This window comes from Phycodurus eques, chromosome 16 (genome assembly GCF_024500275.1).
Source record: "Phycodurus eques isolate BA_2022a chromosome 16, UOR_Pequ_1.1, whole genome shotgun sequence".
Lineage (NCBI taxonomy): Eukaryota > Metazoa > Chordata > Actinopteri > Syngnathiformes > Syngnathidae > Phycodurus > Phycodurus eques.
The window spans coordinates 3,023,665-3,043,086 of NC_084540.1; the positions used below are offsets into that span (position 1 = coordinate 3,023,665).

Consider the following 19,422-nt stretch of genomic DNA (forward strand, 5'->3'; position numbering starts at 1 on the left):
TGGTGTTGTTTCTAATTTGATTATTATTCATAATTTATTTATTTGTATTATTTGTTTCCTCTCCTTATATTCTGCTTCTTCTGAAAATGCTGACAATATCTAACCCCCCCACACACACACATGAACGCAGAATATGACAAAATAGTATCAAAAGTGCAATATCCTGCTTGGCTGGGTTCTGTGTCAAATTTACCAGTGTGCAAACCAACATTAATCTCCCAATAGTGTTTTTCAGTGCCGATTGGCTGCTTCAACAGCCGCTAACGGTTTGGATGGTGTCCACTTCAAGTGCAGTGAGAATGCAGGATTTTAGAGGACGTGCTTAAAACCTGCAGGCCTGTTGAGCTGTGTTGTTGTTGTTGTTGTTGTTGTTTCTTTTTTTTCTTCCCGGCTCAGCGATGAGCGAGGCCTGAATGTGACACTTGATGTGCTCCACCTCCCACTCCCGCTTTGCTCCACCGTCATCCTCGCTCTGCCCTTCAAAAACTCTCCTGACGTTCCCACATTCGGGCCTCCCTCCTAGCTCCTCTTTCGATTGCTGCAAGGTGGAGTTTTTTTTTGGGGGGGGGGGCTACAACACAATGAATCGTGTGTTGCTTCAGTGGTGCGCTCGTATTTGAAAATGTAAAAGCAAACAAACAAACGTATCCCGAACTACAAACGTGGCGGAGATTGTTGCCAGGTGGCGATCACAGCCGTGGATTCCCCCCGCGATGTCCATGTGCTCGTCACCGCGGGGGTCCCTCCTCTGTTTCCGTGCCCCGCAATTCCCGTTGCCGTGGCAACCGACGCCCGCCCTCCTCGTTGGAGGACGAGTCCGCCCTTTCAGAGACCTTCGCGGCAAAAATGTATGCACGCAAATAAACTAGGGCCCGACCGATATGGATTTTTTTTTTAGGCCGATGCCAATTTCGAAAAGCGATTCATCGGCCAGTTAGTTGAAAAAATACACATTTAGAAATGCCGAAACTTACGGAATTGGTCAACTGCTGTTGTTGTTTGTTTGAATGTGATTATCTTTGTCTTATGTTGTAATGGGCCAATGTGTAAAAAAAAAAAAAAAATCGTCCGCCCCCGAAAACAAACTGTTCTACAATCATCATACGTCAATATTTGTTATGTTTCATTTTCATAAATTACCATAGACCCTGTAAAGGTTTGTTTTGAAATACATTATACACGTTTGAAGATAATTGCTGACAACATGTGCAAAGATTGAGAACTACGTAGTCCTGAATTGCGCCGAATAGTGTTCAACTGTTTTTCACCATTTCAGTTTTGCTGTTTTTTTGTTTTGTTTTTTTTTTTTGGGGGGGGGGGGTGGCTGTAGTTAAAACGGTGCCACAACACACACTTTGGAGTCCAACCTGAGTCGCCACTCCCCCACGATATAAGAACTTGAGCGCCTCCGTTATGAGCAGCTAGCAGTAAGCTACCTACCAATGCCCACGCCCCAAAAATTCATACTGTATTCCCTCCAGAAAGTCCACTGTTATGTCCGTTAGAGTGCCTTATTGTCAGAACATGAGTGTGCATACCTCAAAGAGAGAACGCAAGAAAAGAGGGGAGGGGGGGAGTGTTATATACTTAAAAAATGAAGACACTGCCAGACTGTGAACCAGGGCTTCGGCCTGGCATGGCCACTTTAGAGTGCCTCGTTGTCAATGATGAGTGCACGTCAGTCACAGAGAGAGAAAAATGGAACAGCGGGACGGGGAGGAGTCAGACTTGACAGCCAGTGTGCGGACAGAGGTTCCGCGCTCGCTCGTCCGCTTTAGAGCGCCTCGTTATTGCGGCGTAGAAAAGCACAGCGACGACCCACTGGGATATATTCTGCCAACGGAGACTTTAAGTGGATACATTTTCTCGCCTCAAACATTTTATACATATTTATATGCGGCCATAAGAAATATGCTCGACAAAGTAGCATCCATTTTTCAGGTTGTAGTACTGGTATTTGATTGGCGGGTGGGCCGTGGTTTCAGCACATTCAGCGGACACGCCCACAGCGTTTGTGGCTTGATTTTTCACAATTGTTTTCATCATTCCGAAGCCTCGTTTTATATATTTGGCAAGTTTTTAAAATCATGTTTTTGGTGTGGTTCCAAATAAGATGCAATTCCTGATTTAAAGCACTTTTTTTTTTTTTTTTTTATTTATCTCTCTGCCTTTAAAGTATAAAATCATGCATCCTATAATACCCGTGATTTGCAATTTTGGTGATTTCCAGCAGATTCATCCATTTTGCCATCGTAGGCTGACTCGAGAAAGACTTAAAAACAGAAGAATTGCATGCCCCCCCAAAAAATGATTGCAGTATGATGATTAATGAAATCAGGTGGCTGCTACCGTGTTGCCTTCACTGACCAAAGCCCGGGGAAGAACGCCACGGGCGGAGGTGTCGGCCAAACGAGATGAGCGTCCGTTTGGCGGCGCTCCAGCTCACCGTTGTTTGCACGTCGCCGCCTACTGCGCACGCAGTAAGACCGTTCTAGCCAATCAGGACCCAACAGTGGGATAAGAGAAAAGGCAAAGAAAAAGCCAATCCCAACTTTCCGTGGGCTTTGTCGTCGCTGACGTTTTCCCCCTTTTGTCTTCCGTTGCCAGGAAACTTCAAGGGCATGTGCAAACAGATCGACCACTTCCCCGAGGACACCAATCACCAAGCCGACCCGTCCGAGTACTTCCTGCGTGAGTACGCGCGCGCGCGCACACTTCCAGAATGTTCGTTCGATGCCGGGATGCCGCTCGGCCACATGGCACTCCGCCGCCCCCGTCGCGCCGGCCGAAGCCGGCCGAGAGTCGCGTGTGTGTGTGTGGCACTTTCGTCAGTCAACACTGTGTGTGTGCAAACGATACACGTTCTTTCTCTTTCACGTTCTTCCCGGCTTTCACCTTGTCCGTGTTCTGTGTGAAAGGTACGCACAGCAAGGTATGTGCTTGGACGTCAACCCGCAAATTCTCCGGCTTTCGAGGTAGTATCAGAGGTGAGACGATTGCAGCGTGAAAGGGGAGGGGGTGATGGTGGCAAGCCGAGGCCAGGGTGTTCAGTTTGAAAGTCACCTCTCCTGCCAGGTTGTGTTGAAAGCAATTGTTACTGTCTATTGTTACTGTTATGTGTGAAATGCACAGGGGGATAACTACCAGCCATTTCACTGCTCTAAGGATCTGAATACAGAACATTTCCGCATCCAGCTGTGTGAATTTGCACTACAATCATGGCAGAATGTCCCGGTTTGCTGGGTTCTGTGTGAAAGGCACAGGTGAATAAATGCTGGATCACTTCTTCCGCTTGTCCCGCTGTCTGACGAGTATTTTCATCCTAGTGCTGACGTCAGCTAATTAACTGGAGTATGCGTTCACACAGCGGATGCAGCAATGTGCCTCTTTGCTGAGTTCCGTGCGAAAGGTACAGGTAAATAACTGTCGCGCCTCTCTCTCGCTCTCTCAAATTTCCAGAAATGGTGTGAAACGTGCTAAAGACGCATGCAGGCTCATCCTAAGCAGCGCCGCAGTAAGCGACAATTAGCATTAGCATTAGCGTCGTCGTCGTCATCATCATCCTCATCCTGCGGATGCTGATTGTTTCTGATTGGTCGCTCGCACTTGAGCAGTTTGTCATGGTCAGTTTGTTGCCATGGTTCGAGTCGGCATCAGCGCTTGCTACCATGGCGACAGCTCCGTTTTGAAACGTGTAGGATTCGTTTCGTAGGCTGTTGCTGTTGGGGTCTCCCGTTTGCGTCCTTGCGATGTGTTGACACATGGACGTCAGGGTGCGTGTCGGTCATCAAGTTGAAGTTAAGTATAAATATGTAAGTTTAAATGTGTTTTAAGCGCGTGTGAGAGGTAAAACAAATAATTTTATGGTCTCTTTCCAGATTTTCACCGACAGCGAGAAGGTCAGATTTCCACTTTAAAAATAAATAATAAAACATGGTCATTTTTTGCAAATGATTATCCATATACATATAGTAGCATACTTGCCTTTGTTATTTTTAACTTACTGCCACATTATCAATAATAATAATAATTTTAAAAAAGCAACGTGCTTGCTAAAAACAAATTTCTGAAAATGTTCAAAAATGATTTGGGCGATGATGCATTTAGGCTAACAAAATGATTTTGCGATTTGAGAAACACTGTCCTGGGGGGGGGGGGGGTCACATTTGCCCGTGCTGCGTGTGTGAGTACGGTCGCCAAAGCAGCGCCAATTAGACAGTTCGACTCTGCGCTCAGAGCGCTGGCCGCTAATGATGCTAACAACCATGTCAGCGGCGGGGCCGACCGTGGACGTTAACCTCTCTGACTGCGCTCTGATTGGACCAGAACACTCCCAGTGGCTGACCAATTAGGACACTGGCGTCCATAAATATTTCAACCTCCTTCCTTATGTGGGTCAGGCCGCCGTGATTTTCACGACAGGAGGCCACCGAGTGTCATCTCGCGAGACAGACAGACAGACAGACGTCTGTACATACAATACGTGTCACTTAAAAAAATATGACGGAATATTAAAGGTTGTCGGATTGTACGTCATGTCGTAAAAAATGGAACGCTACCCTTCATTAAGTCATATTGAAAAGGATGTCTTATTATAGCGCATGTCATTAAATGAACTCATCATGTCATAATAGAAATTTTGTATTACTTTTACTTTTATTATTGTTTAGCACGATGGTCAGCGTCACGACGCCTTTGGATGGCCTCCTTTTTCTCCTTTTCCTCTTCCTCCTCCTCCTCCTCCGCCGTTACGCAACACATAGCATGTCACTCCAGGTGAAGGCCCACCCGGACGTGACGTCGCACATGCCCAAAAATGGAGGGGGCACACCAGTGATGTCATCTCATTGCGTGGAGAGTCCAAACAACATGCACACACAAACACTGATGTGACCACCCCCCCCCCCCCCATCCCCACCACCACCACCACACACACACAAGTACATCTCTCATTTGTCTCAATATAAAACATAAAGTCAGACTATACATCATTTCATTAAAATGACTATACAATACATTTCATTTTAAAGCTGATACCTTACCTTACATCTTGTCATATTAAATATAAAGTAATACAATAAATCATGTCATAAACAAAATGAAGTCATACGATACGTTATGTCATAAAACTGACCAGAGGTGGGAAGGAATGTGCTACATTTACTCCGTTACATTTTTAATAAATTGTACTTGTCAGCATAGTTTGAATGCAGCATACTTTTTACATTTACTTGAGTATTTATGTTAAGAAGAAACGGTACTTTTACTCCGTCACAATGATCTCCACGCTGCTCACTACTTTTATTGATCAATTATTGCTTATTTATCCATTTTTTCTCACGTGCAATCTGTTTAGACTGTGACTTCCGCATTGGCCGTTGTTTGCTCCAATACAACGTAACCGCGAGTGACGTTTAACTCTAGTTGACCAATCAACCGACCCAAGACAGTCACATGACTGCACACAACGTATTCTATTGGGCTTCACGGACATAGATATGAACAGTAGATACGCCAGTCCAGCTCATCGACGCGCCTACGTGGCGGCCATGTTGGGAAGGTCCCCCCCCCCCCATAGAAGTGCAACGGCGTGCGACTGTTTACATTCCAAACGACAAAAACAACAGCTTTCATGCATTGTGTTATTTGCCTGGAACTGTCTAACAAAACGTGCAATATTGCAGCCCACATCTATGTCTAGAAAACAGCTTGCGGTAAGTTTCGTTAGCCCTATTTTATGGTCACAAATAGGTGTAACATGCATCTTTTGGGGTACGTGCTAATATTGCTCACACACGCAGACAATTTTTGGCACTTCTGCTCCTGACACATTACAAATGATCTTACTAGTCATTCATTCAGTCATTCATTTTCCGTATCGCTTATCCTCACTAGGGTAACGGGCGTGCTGGAGCCTATCCCAGCTAGCTTCGGGCAAGAGAAGAAAGGGCACATAGAAACAAACAACCATTCACACTCACATTCACACCTGTGGACAATTTAGAGTCTTCAATTAACCAAGCATGCATGTTTTGGGGGATGTGGAAGGAAACCGGAGTACCCGGAGAAAACCCACGCAGGCACGGGGAGCACATGCAAACTCCACACAGGCGAGGCCGGATTTGAACCCGGGTCCTCGGAACTGTGAAGCAGATGTGCTAATCGATCGTCCACCGTGCCGCCCCCTTACTAGTCATGTCGTATTAAAATGTCTTACGATACATCCATCCATCCATCCATCCACCCACCCACCCATCCACCCATTTTCTTGCGCTTGTCTGAGGCTAGATCGTTTGCGTCATGCCATTTAAAATGATGTCTGAGTATACTTCATGTTACACAAATTGTTACCATCATGTCATCGTAAAAAATGAAGGCATCCTGTTGATAATGCCACACTAAACACGGTGTCGTCGTGTCCTAAAAAGTCAAATCACACCATACATGTCACATCGTGCCCCATTTAAAATGATGTCTGAGTATACATCATGTCGTCAAAGGAGTCTCTCACTCACACACGCACATACACACGCACACACACAAACACACGCGCACACAAAGAGCCCTAGCGTCTTTCGCGTGTATGTGCTTGAGTCCCAGTTGCGTGGCACTTTGCACATCCACCCGGGATTATATAAGGCAACTGAGGCGCACTGAAGCGCCAGTGGGTTTTTAGATCATGCCGTGTCTGAGCTCCCATCATGCACTGCTCCGCTGGGCGCTAAGCAGCTGAGCGAGGAGGAAGAAGAGGAGGAGGAGGAAGACGAGCAAGGCAAAAAGAAACGCCCCGTTATGCAAGAAGGCCGTTTAACAAAGGGAGAATGCCGCTCATAGAAAGAGGAGAGGACGCCGACTCGTGTGATGAGCTCCAAAGCTGCCGCGGGAAACGCTACATTCTTTATATATATATATATATATATATATATATATATATATATATATATATATATATTTTTTTTTTTTTTTTTTTTTTCTTTTTTTTTTTTTTTCTTCAGGTGAACAAAAGTATTGGAACATGTGACTGATGGTTGCTTCTAGTTGCTCAGGTGTTGCCTTTTAGATTGATTGCTTAAACGTTACATAGTGCTTGTTTTTTTTACTTTGGGTTTCACCTGTGAAAACTGCATTTGCTGTTAAGCAAACATACAGACTAGAGAGCTGTCAATGGGAGAAAAGAAAATCGTTCGGCGCTATTACACAAACATTGGGCGTAGCCAATGCAACAATTTGGAATGTCCTGAAAATGAAATAAACTACTGGTGTACTGATACTTGAACTGTGCCGCCATGTCATACTACAGTCATTAAAAATGGTCTCAGTATTTATGCCATAAACTGTAATGTCTTACTCTAGACCATGTAATATTAAAAAATAAAAACATCATGCTATTTAGAAAATGATGTCATACTAACATTATGTCACATTCAACATGAAGTCCATTAAACTATACATCATGTCATAAAAAGTCCAACATTTGTGCATCGTTATTACGCTGCGTTGGCACTTGTTATCCTGCATATTAGAGGCCACAGCACCTTAATAATATTCATGCTCATAATCGTAATTAGCGGCCGCTTTTGGGAGTCTTCCATTGGTGGCAGCCTCCTGTCGGTGCTTGCATGAGTTCATCTGAGACTATCCGCCAATATTGATGAGTGGGGCAGCAGTGAAGGGGTTGTGGGCGGGGTGGGGGGTGGGTTGCATTGCCACCACCCTGGGGCCCCAAAGCAGACTAGCCGGATAAAATCGATGGGACGGGTCTGGGCTGGGACACGCAGGGACTGGGCTGAGGTCCGTGTGTGTTTGTGTGTGTCTGAGGTATATGATATGCTAACACTGTCCCGGTCTCCTAGGCAACAGATGGCCCGCAGACATGAGGCACCAAATTAAAAGTCAATCTTTTTTTTTTTTTTTTTTTTTTTTGGTCCTGATTGACTGAGCGGGTGCACACGGCGATGACTCCGCCGTGTCTCATTAACGAGAAATTTAGCAATCGGCACACCTCGTAAAACACGCGTGTCCTCCCAACCGTGGTGAAACATGAAATCACGCGCCCTTTTTTTGATTTCTTTTAAATTAGAATCTCCCGACGTATATTAGGTGTGACAGCTTGCGGGCTTTTATTTTTGGGTGGAATTAAAATGAGTTTTATTGTGGCGAGCTGGAATGGAAGTTGATCCATGTGCAAAGTCAAAGGAAAAGAAGCACCAGCTGCTCCTTGCTGAAGAAGAGATGGATAAACACATGATGAATGTGAATGTAAACAGCAGCAAGAATAGTCAGCAGCGTTGTATGTCACAACAAATTATACTGTGCATCAATATATCTTTTATATCAAATCAATCGACAGTGGGTACGGAAGGTTTTCAGACCCCCCCCCCCCCCCCCCCCCCTTAAATCTTTCACTCTTTGTTATATTGCAGCCATTTGTTAAATTTTTTTACACACAGCACCCTCTCCTCAGTGCAAGACGCATGAAAGCCCGCATGGAGTTTGCGAAAAAAAAAAAAAAAAAAAAGCACCTGAAGGACTCCGAGATGGTGAGAAATAAGATTCTCTGGTCTGATGAGACCGAGATAGACCTTTTTGGCCTTCATTCTAAGCGCTATTGGTGGAGAAAACCAGGCACTGCTGATATTATTATGGTCATTATTAAATTGTTTAAATCCACAACCGCCGTTACGCGGGTTGGGGAGTCAACGATTGTTTAAGGGGATGGACAGTAGATCAATGAGGTCTGTGAACATATTTAAGTCGCCCGTGGTTATCGCCAGCTCATACTGTATGTAATCACGTTGTTTTTTTTTTTTTGCCACACAGCCCAGTGACAATGCTCCGGTCACATGCTCTCCATGCATGCGAGACCGTCATTGCGGCGGGCCGACCCCCCCCCCACCACCGCCACCACACGCACACGCACACAGGCGCACACACCGCCCCCTCCGTTGACCATCGACCGGGAGGGGGGCTGCGTGTGCCATATAGAGGCATCGCACAGGGCACCATTGAAGCCGGCACCGCCACCGTGCGCAGATGCAGCAACAAAAGTCAGCAGCTTTGTATGTAAAATTCATGTTATGTTACAGCCTTACTTCAAAATGGAACACATTCATTTTTTTCCCCCCTGGAAATTTGGTCTCGGAATCTTTAAAAATGATCACAAAGAAAACCCCACGTTCCATCCCGTAAGTATCAAGCGGTCACACAGGTGGTACGCGCCAGCGTGTCACAATATGAGCCTGCAGGTCGTCATGTTCGCCATCAGCTGTGTCAATCGATACGCGGCCGGCGCGATCCGCTGCCCCGCACGCACGCCGGCGGGGGGACTGTGGCGAGCGGTCGCTTACTACAGGATGCGTTAGTCAGTCGTATGTGACTCACCTCCGAGCTCCCTTAGCTTGTCTTCCGAAATGTGGGTCACCGAGTGGACGTACCTCATCCTAGGAGGCGAACAAGGACAGGACGCCATGTTTGTTTTTGTCAGAGGCGCAGGAAATCCTCCCGTCTGGCAGGCTCATTGTCTCAGCCGGAGAAGGAAACGCTGATAAAGGCGGTAAATAGCGACCTGTCAATCATACAAAGGCAAATAGACACAAACCACAGATTCTTTTGCAATGACTTCGCTCAACCTGGGCTAATTTATGATGACTGTACAAGTACAATACCAGAATCATGCGCAGCGAGATTAACGTTGCCACCGAGGTATACAGTAGAAACGTCCAGCAGAACAGTGACTTTGACGGTAATATTTCTTGGAAACCGTAGCAAGCCATGAACGGGGACATACCGGTAGCAGAGCTGGTAAGGGAACTGTGGGTGTATTGGATCCACGGGAGGAACGGGTTCCAGGAGGACGGGTCGCGTGCCGCAACACGGTGGAGGGTCGATTCCGGGGACTGATTTGCCCGCTCCGTCTGGCCGTGGTCTGCGGGTGATAACCCGAAGACAAGCTGGCTGCTGCGCCTAACACTCTACAGAATTCCTTCCAGACCAGGCATGACAACTGAGGACCTCTGTCAGAGACAGTGTCGATGGGGATACCGTGGAGTCTAAAGACATATTGGACAAGGAGGTTAGCAGTTTCAAAGGCAGATGGAAGTTTGGGGAGGGGGACATAATGAGCATATTTGGAAAAAGCGATCGATAATAGTGAGAATGACCGAGTTACCTTCAGAGGGGGGTAGGCCGGTAACGTCCACAGCGATGCGGGACCGAGGACGGCTGACGGCAGACCAGCCGGAGGCAGGTGTGAAGACTTCCCCCGGACGCAGACGGAGCAGGCTTGGACGAACTCCCGGGACCACCAGAAGTGCTGCTGGACGAACTGAATAGTGCGGGTGATGCCGGGATGACAAGTGAGCCTAGAGTTGTGGGCCCACCGTAGGACGTCAGAGCATGCGGAATCGGGGACGAACAGGCGGTTCGGAAGCCCGGTCTTGGGACCTGGGTGAGTCTTTTGAGCCTCCTTGACCACCTGCTCGATCTTCCAATTGGCTGCACCAACGAAGCACGAGGAAGGGAGGACGGGTTCCGCTTCTGCTGGACTGGAGGGGGGTGAGTAAATCCGAGACAGGGCCTCTGGCTTGCTATTGCGGGAACCAGGACAGAAGGAGAGACTGAAGTTGAATCTGCTCAAGAATAGGGCCCAGCGAGCTTGTCGAGGGTTGAGACGTTTGGCGGAACGGAGGTAAGAGAGATTCTTGTGGTCAGTCCAAATGATAAATGGCAGTTCAGTCTCCTCCAGCCAGTGCCTCCACTCTTCCAGGGCCATATAATGGTCAGCAGCTCTCGGTTGCCGACATCGTAGTTCCTCTCAGCAGGGGACAGGCGACGGGGGGAAAAAAAGGCACAGGGGTGACGTTTCTGGGTCGTGGGGTCCCGCTGCGAGAGGACGGCTCCTGCTCCAGTGTCCGAGGCGTCAACCTCCGCCACGAACTGGAGGGAGGGGTCGGGGTGGCGGCGAATGGGAGCGCTGGTGAACAGGGTCCTGAGTTGACTGAATGCTTGGGATGCTGCCAAGGTCCACTGAAAGGGGGAGCTGATGGATGTGAGGCCGGTGAGGGGGATAGCGACCTTGCAGTCATTACGGGCGGAGCGGCGGTAGAAGTCGGCGAATCTGAGGAAACGTTGGAGTTTTTTCCCGGGTGGTGGGAATGGGCGAGTCAACGATTGCGCGGATCTTGGCGGGGTCCGGTTGCAACTGTCCTCGCCCATCCAGGGCTGTGTCTCTTTCGGGGGACAGAAGTGGTTGGAGAGGGATTCGGAGCTGATGAGCTATTCCTTCATGAATACAATTATCGTCGGCACCGGAATCAATCAGGGCTCCTATGGGTGTGTCGTGATCGGGGCCCGGAATACAAGCGGGAACGGTCATACGGGAAGGAGAGCTAGGGCTGAATCGTTATGTTTTCCTTCAAAAGCTGTGCTAATCTTAAAAGCAAAGCAATGCTCACAGGGATCTGTTAGTCAGTACAGAGGTTTACAAACCGGAATTTCACAGGCAAGCCACTTGCACCCCTAAAATGCACAATATATTCGGAAACAGCTGGATTCCAGTTGACGATAATCGGCCACAGCAGTGAATGAGTTCATTGGTTTAAAAAACATCATTGAAAACGTGATGCCTGTTTTCATCCAGTCTTGCTTTTAACCTATGCCCTGTTTTTTTTTTTTACATTTTTAAGAGTGAAGAAGGAAGGATGACCTGTGCTCAGTCCAGCTCCATTTGTAGTTGAAATGTGGAGCCTCGCCCTTGAACCGAACTTGACCCAAAAATCCAGTCTTGACCTCACCCTAACCCTATCCCAAAAACCCAAACCTTGTAAGAAACCTTACAATAAACTCAATCAGTAGTCATTCCGCCCTGTGTGTTAAATTTGTGTATAAAAAAGAAGGGAGTATATAACATTAATTTGAACTTTAATGAGGTTCTACAGTGTCCGACTGTTTCTTGGCTCTGGGATGCAATCAAGAGTCCGGCTGGCGAGCGGCCCGCGTTTTCTACGCTTTATTATTGTCCAAAATGAAGGCGAAATGACAAAATAATGATGTTCATTAACACTGGCCCTCTGAAAACAGACACACTGCCTTGTTTTAAAATATGACCATGATCTGTACATTCAACTTTATCTAACCCTACCCTAAACCATAATTCAACCCTCACCTGACCTACACCATAATTTATTTATATTTATCCCATATTTGCCCTCCTTCTCGCTCCTCTGTGGCTGCGAACTGAGCCTGTCTGAGGTTTTACTCACCTTCGGCGTCACCTTGATGTTTTTTCACCATTCAAGAGCAGCATGTCACTCAATCAGTATGTCTTGCCGACAAGTAGAGGTGCAGCAATAAATCGAATAATCGACAACTAATCGAATTATCAAATGAATCGACAATATTTTGATAATCGATTCCCCAGAATTTAAGCCTTTCAACTGTAAGTATCCTCTCATTTCTGTAGTCTCACCATGAAAGATTGAGGATATTTGTCTTGAATCAAAATAAGACCTTTGCAAATATCCTCACCTGCTGGGTCCTGCCCGTCAGGAAGCTTTAAATCCACTGGCAGATGGAAGGCGAGACGCTCAGATGGAGAAGCTTGGAGGACAGGAGAGAAGTCCACAAACAGGATCCTCGCATAGGTCTCCCAGTCCCGCTAAGGTGTTCTAGGATGAAGTTCAGTCCCGTGTTGACTGCATCATCCACAGACCAGTTTGCTTGGTAGGAAAACTGCTGGGTGTCCAGCAGGGGCCCTGTGACGCTCTTGAGGTGGTCCAACACGATGTGTTCAAGGGGATTTCATGACCACAGATGTCAGGAGGACAGGCCTGTAGTCATTCAGACCCGAGATTGCAGGTTTCCTGAGGACTGGGATGATGGCGGAGCGTTTGAAACAGGAACGTATTTTACACAGTTGCAGAGATCTATTGAAGATCTGGATGAAGACTGAAGCGAGCTGGTCCACGCAAACTTTGAGGCAGGATGGGGACACAAGGTCTGGGCCTGCCGCTTTGTTGATCTATTGTAGTTTGAAGGTGCGTCTCCCGTCCTGTTCATGAATGGCTCTGACATTGTTAGTATATTGTAACAGCAAGTGTCCCAGTACGCAATATTACTATTTGGTCCCAAACTATTGGATAGTAACAATACACGATGATCGTCACAAACCTGTTGGATATTTGATGACGTGGCGTTGATACTGTATCGCGATACGGTATATCGCAAAATTGACATTCGGTCCCGAACCCAGTGGAAAGCGAGCATATATAGAAATGATAAATCCACATACCGGCCTTTCATCAGACAGCACTGCTCTTTGATGCTGTGATATCACTAGTGTATCATAACAGAGAGTGATACGGTTCATCACAATATTGATATTTGGTCCCAAACTCTTGGCAAGCAACAATATGCAATGATACTGTCACACATTTGGTCAATATTCGATGCTCTGGTATCAACATGGCATCCTAGGAGAGAACGATGCGGTTCGTCAAAATATCAATATTTGGGACCAACCTTTTGGATACCAACAATACGGAATGATAGATTCACACATTTGGTCAATATTTAATGCTGTGGTATTGAAACGGTATCATAAGTTGACTCTCAGGACAAGTTAATATTTAATCACGCCACGCCATCCGGAACCCAAAACCACATCATCCCCTCCGGGATGGAGGTGACTGACACTTTGGTCAATGTTCTCCGGCGACAACCAAGTGAGTCAAAGAAAGAAGGATGAAGGGCGGCGTGACGGATGGTGTGATACAGCACGGCAGCTACGGCAGCAAGCAGACGTTAAAGCCAGGTCAAAATGGCGCGTGACGTGTTGTCAGTTCCAGACCGTGAAACACACGTGAAAGATCACACACACAAGATGATAAGTACAATGTCATTTTGTAGCGTGCTGACCTCCTCCGACCCCTCTGACACATCTTCATGTGGATCAGCGCCACATTGGACAACTTCAATGATACATTCAGAGTATCAGCGCCACATCCCAGTTATCTTCAGGCACATCTAAGCAAACGACCATTCGCACTCACGTTCACACCTACGGGCAATTTAGAGCCTCCAGTTAACCCACAACACATGTTTTTGGGATGTGGGAGGAAAGCGGAGAAAGAGGGAGGGATCACACTCCTCAGCCTCCCTGGTAAGGTCTATTCGTGGGTGCCGGACCGTCGGCAAGTCGTATCTCGGATTCGGGAAGACTAGTGCGGTTTTCATCCTGGTCGTGGAACAGTGGACCGGCTCCACACCCTCGGCGGGGTCCTTGAGGGTGCACGGGAGTTCATCCGACCAGTCTAAATGTGTTTTGTGGATTGTCAAATTCCCGGGGATGACCCAGGACACGCTGGAGAGACCGAATCTCCCGGCTGCCTCGGGAACACCTCGGGATCCCCCCGGAAGAGCTGGACAAAGTGGCTGGGAAGAGGGAATTCTGGGCTTCCCTGCGAAAGCTACTGCCCCCGCGACCCGAACTCGGATAAGTGGAAGACAATGGATGGACGGATGGGAAGATTTGATGATACCAAGTGGTAGGTTCCCATACTTGACATTTGATGCTGGACCCTTTTGAACCTCGCAGCCTCCACGTTTGACTTAGCAATCAGCCGCTGCACTGATGATGATGATGATGATGATGATGATAATGAGAAAGATGATGACGTTTGAAGGACGCGGCGGCTCCTGCGCTACAGCCCGCCGGGCGTACAGTACGTGCCAAAGCCCTGTGATGCTGCCCGCCATCAACGCTGCCAGTTAGCCGGGAGTGCCATTACATAATGTCCACACACACACACACACACACACACACACACACACACGCACGCGCACACACATCACGGTGTCGATGGAGTGTTTCACAAGCCTGACGGGGTGTTGATTGAGCAGTGAGCAGATGCTGAAATGGATGCTAATGTGCTTTTTGCCTCATTCTTTCTACCTTTGCTGTATTTGCACCTCCAAGTGTCGGAACTTCTTTGAGGTTCTTTGTACTTCCCGGAACATAAAAAGTTGCCATTAAGTAAGACACTGTCGATACTCATGGGAGCAGCTGTAAACAAGTAGATATGCCAATTTCCTCTCTCACCCTTTTCCGGGCTGACTCGTTTTTCCACAGGAGTGCCAGGTCGCTCCCGAATCGTGACGATCATCGCATCCACCATTGTTTGAATGGTGGACGACCGGTTAGCACGTCTGCCTCCCAGTTCCGAGGACCCGGATTCAAATCCGGCGGCGCCTGTGTGGAGTTTGCCCGCGTTGTTTTTCTCCGAGTCCTCCGGTTTCCTCCCACATCCCAAACACATGCGTGGTAGATTCATTGAAAACTCTAAATGGCCCGTAGCTGCGAATGTGAGTGTGAATGGTTGTTTGTTTACATGTGCCCGGCGATTGGCTGTTCGGGGTGTACTCTGTTTTTGAATAAAGTATGATATTGTAGAGAGCTGTTTCCCTTCTTAAAAAAAAAAAAAAAAAACTTCACGAACTTCGATGTCGAACTGTGTCGCTATCTGATGCCAAATGCCACATTATCCACTTTTGGCCAAACAAAGACACTGTAACTGGCTCCGTTCTCGACGGTGTTGTTGATACCGTGGATAACGATGCAATCAATCTATCACAGGTATCACGACGATGTCCCAAAAAGCTACGACACTACCTCGGAACTGAACTTAGACACTACTTACAGAACGGTTCCAAGTTCCAGGGGGGTAAAGATGTTCGTGTCGTGCGGATGTTTGCAGGCGCGGTGCGGGCGTCCAGCATCTTCCCCATCCTCAGCGTCATCCTGCTCTTCATGGGAGGTCTGTGCATCGCCGCCAGTGAGTTCTACAAGTCCAGACACAACATCATCCTCAGCGCCGGGATCTTCTTTGTGTCTGCAGGTCAGCTCACAATCACAAATACAACCACAAGACATTCACATTAACACAGACACACTCACTGATAGAGTAGGGTTAGAGCTATTCGCCTGAGTTATGAGGTACCTGTGACCTGAGGTTGAGGACCCCAGACAACATACAGGAGCATAAAAAACTACAACTGCTAGCCTCTGATTTATCGCTACAACTGTTACGATGCCATTAGGGGTGCGATGATTCATTTTAGCACCGATTCGATCCGTATCGCGATGAGTGGTTGCGAATTCGATTCAGGGAAAATCCTGGTTCATTTCGAACGATAGGATCGAAACGGTTCAGTGGCTGGAAATTGATTCGGTAACTTTTTAGCCCAAAAGTCATTCGGTGTGACCGTGAAATAAATACCTGCATACTGGACAGTGCAGGTGAAATTCCTTGGATTCTTGTTGTTTCCTGTAAGGGAATTGGGTAAAAACTAATGACGGGCAATAAATATAAATATGTACTCTGTGTGTTTTCTAATGGATTGCGAATCTGCTTAATAAAAGTGGACTGATTGATTGCATTGCTTTGCAATAAAACAAAGGCGAAAACAGCAGCTTAGTTTTGTTCATATTATTTCAACTATGATTTTACTGGTTGGGCCAGGAAACCTGAAATATCACACAGCCATAAGTATTCAGACCCTTGGCTGTGACACCCATATTGAACTCGGGTGCTGTCCTTAAGATGGTTCTACACCGCCATTGGAGTCCAGCTGTGTTTGATTGTACTGATTGGACTTGATGAGGAAAGCCACACCCCTGTCTATATAAGACCTGACAGCTCGCAGTGCATGTCAGCGCAAATGAGAATATTGAGGTCAAAGGAACTGCCTGATTTTTGTCTTGAGTTGCGAGCAAAAAAAATTGAGCAACAAGTGCTGAATGGTGGCAGCGAACTTCACTACAAGCGACAGAAATGTTCAAGCTGTGTATTGCCACTCTCAGCGAAAAATTCATTGTAAACCTCAATATAGAACAACGATAATTACCCATTGTGTGTTCAACCAAACCACAAAACTTTGCCTTACGAAAGTCCGCTAGCGTAATGCTAACACAAAATGCAATACACTATAGACTGGTGAACAAAACTAACATCAGTGTCCCAGTACTTATTACAGTTGAAGCAACGGGTATTTGAATACAAATTGTGCACACATGTACTGCATATAGACAATATACCGGCATATATTCTTTATCCTCTGCACAAAACAACACATATTACTTTCGCTTACTGAGCTTAGAAGGGACTGTCTTCTTTGTGTATTTATTTTTTAAGCATAATATAAATCAAGGTACCACTGTATACAGAATGTACCAGAATAACCTTGCCAATATAAAACCTCGGAGCCACACGCTGCTTCGTCAAGTGTAGGTTTGATGTTATTCTTTCGTTTTCCGCAGGCCTGAGCAACATCATCGGAATCATCGTGTACATATCAGCCAACGCAGGCGACCCATCCAAGAGCGACTCTAAGAAGAACTCGTACTCGTACGGCTGGTCCTTCTACTTCGGGGCGTTGTCCTTCATCATGGCCGAGATGGTGGGCGTCCTGGCCGTGCACATGTTCATCGACCGCCACCGGCAGCTTCGGATCGGCACCCGCGCCGCCGACTACCTCCAGGGCTCGGCGGTGGCCCGGGTCCCGAGCTACCGGTACCGCTACCGACGCCGCTCGCGTTCCTCGTCGCGCTCCACGGACCCGTCGCACTCGCGCGACGCCTCCCCGCTGGGCCTGAAGGCCTTCGGGGCGCTGCCCTCCACCGAGATCTCCATGTACACGTTGCCCCGAGACACCCTCAAGTCAGGAGCGGGGGCGCCACCCGCCAACACCGCCGCCTACAACTCAGAGCGGGATCACAACTTCCTGCAGGTGCACAACTGCATCCAGAAGGATGCCAAAGACTCGGCTCACGGGAACGCTGCCGCCAACCGACGCACCACCCCCGTATGAGGGGGCGCCGCCCGCCCGCCATCTTTAAAGGAAACGTGTTGTTTTCCGCATGACTCTTCCGAAGTTCCAGAAGCTCGGAAAGAGGTCAGAGCCGTCCAGACAAACGCCTCCTTTATTTTTGGACTCACTGTTTTGCATTCAAACTGTGAATTGTTACAGCCCAGCCTGTAACCGCTAGTAAAACTACTATTAATATATATATATATATATATATATATATATATATATATATATATAACTTTTATAAAGATTCATAATAAGAATAATCAAGAGATACCGACTACTTTACTGAAGAAAAAAAAAAAAAAAAAAAAAGTACTGTCGGTGACTCTTTTAGAAGCCTAGAATAATAAAGTATTACTAATTTCTTTTTTTAATAGAACAAAACAAAAAACGCATACCAGAGTCCGAAACTAAGTGCATGCTATTAAAACTGCAGCAAAGTTAAGTTTTAATCCTCCTAAAAGGGGGAAAAAGCAATTCCTGAGTTCATGTGTCTTGTTATTTCTTTTTCTTTCTTTCTTTTTTTTTTTTGCTTTTGTGAGCCAAACCAAATTAAAAAAAAAAAAACATGCTTTTTTTAAAACAATAGTTTGACGAATATATAAAAACTATAGCTACAATACGAAATGTCATTTATTTTTAAAACTCACACAGCCTTAGCCATTTCTTGTTAGTTTCTTTTTTGATTTTTAATGTTCAAATGGAAACTGTTGAAAAAGGTGCCAAAAGCGAATGATCCTTCGACTTGGATGCATCAAGTACTGATGAATAAATACCGACCCCAGGGGGAACAAATCAACGTGTGTGTGTCTCACGCTAAAAGCTAAGAAGCTCTTTGTTTCAATGCTAACGTGCTACATGCTTAAACTCCCCCAAGCTTCCTCTCGGGGGCGCTATGGCAGAATTTTCACCAGTACCGTCGCTAGATGGCGCCAAATAAGCATAAACAACAACAGTCTGCCATACTGCTGTCAGGCGCAGGGTGCCTTGTGAGTGGGGAGGGTCCCGTGTGTGGTGGGTGGGTTACCCTCTGAGGGGTGGGGTGCCTTGTCAGGGGATGGACTCCCTTAGGTGGGGTGTCTTGTGAAAGGGTACCTTGTGAGGGTGCCTTGTCAACGAGTGTGGGGGGGGGGGTCTTCTGAATGGGTAGGGTTCCTTGTGGGCTGGGGTCACTTCCTTGCAAAGGGGTGTGGTCCCATATGAAGGGCTGGTCTCCCATGTGAAGAGTGGGTTCGCGTTCCCGTCACAGTTTTTTGTAGGGTCCGACCGATTAATCTTCCAATATTAGCCCTTTTCAAATCGGCAAATTGCTTTTTTTTTTTTTTTTTTTTTACACATTAACAAGTGACAACATAAGACATTTAAACAATCATTAAAAAAAAAACGGGGGGAAAAAATCGGCACTATTTTTTTTTGTTCTTTTTTATAAATAAACAGATTACGACATAATACAAGGATACTTGTACTCAAATTCCTGAATAGGACGCTGGAGTTGTTCAGCATCGTAGGAGAATAATATGATATATATAAGCGGCGTTAATTTTTACTTCTTCT

At 46.8% G+C, this 19,422-nt stretch overlaps 1 protein-coding gene across 2 annotated transcripts in view; it reads left to right on the plus strand.

The window, feature by feature from the left end:
- Nucleotides 1–18,353, plus strand: part of cacng2a (calcium channel, voltage-dependent, gamma subunit 2a) — a 29,879-nt gene extending 11,526 nt beyond the window's left edge. Inside the window, exons 2-4 of one of the 2 annotated variants that reach the window (XM_061701205.1) lie at nt 2,608–2,691; nt 15,753–15,893; nt 17,315–18,353. In XM_061701205.1, coding sequence (XP_061557189.1) covers nt 2,608–2,691; nt 15,753–15,893; nt 17,315–17,865 — 776 coding nt within the window. In that variant the 3' untranslated portion in view covers nt 17,866–18,353. The remainder of the gene's footprint in view (nt 1–2,607; nt 2,692–15,752; nt 15,894–17,314) is intronic. The other variant, XM_061701206.1, reaches the window with a different exon arrangement.
- Nucleotides 18,354–19,422: the final 1,069 nt, after the last annotated feature.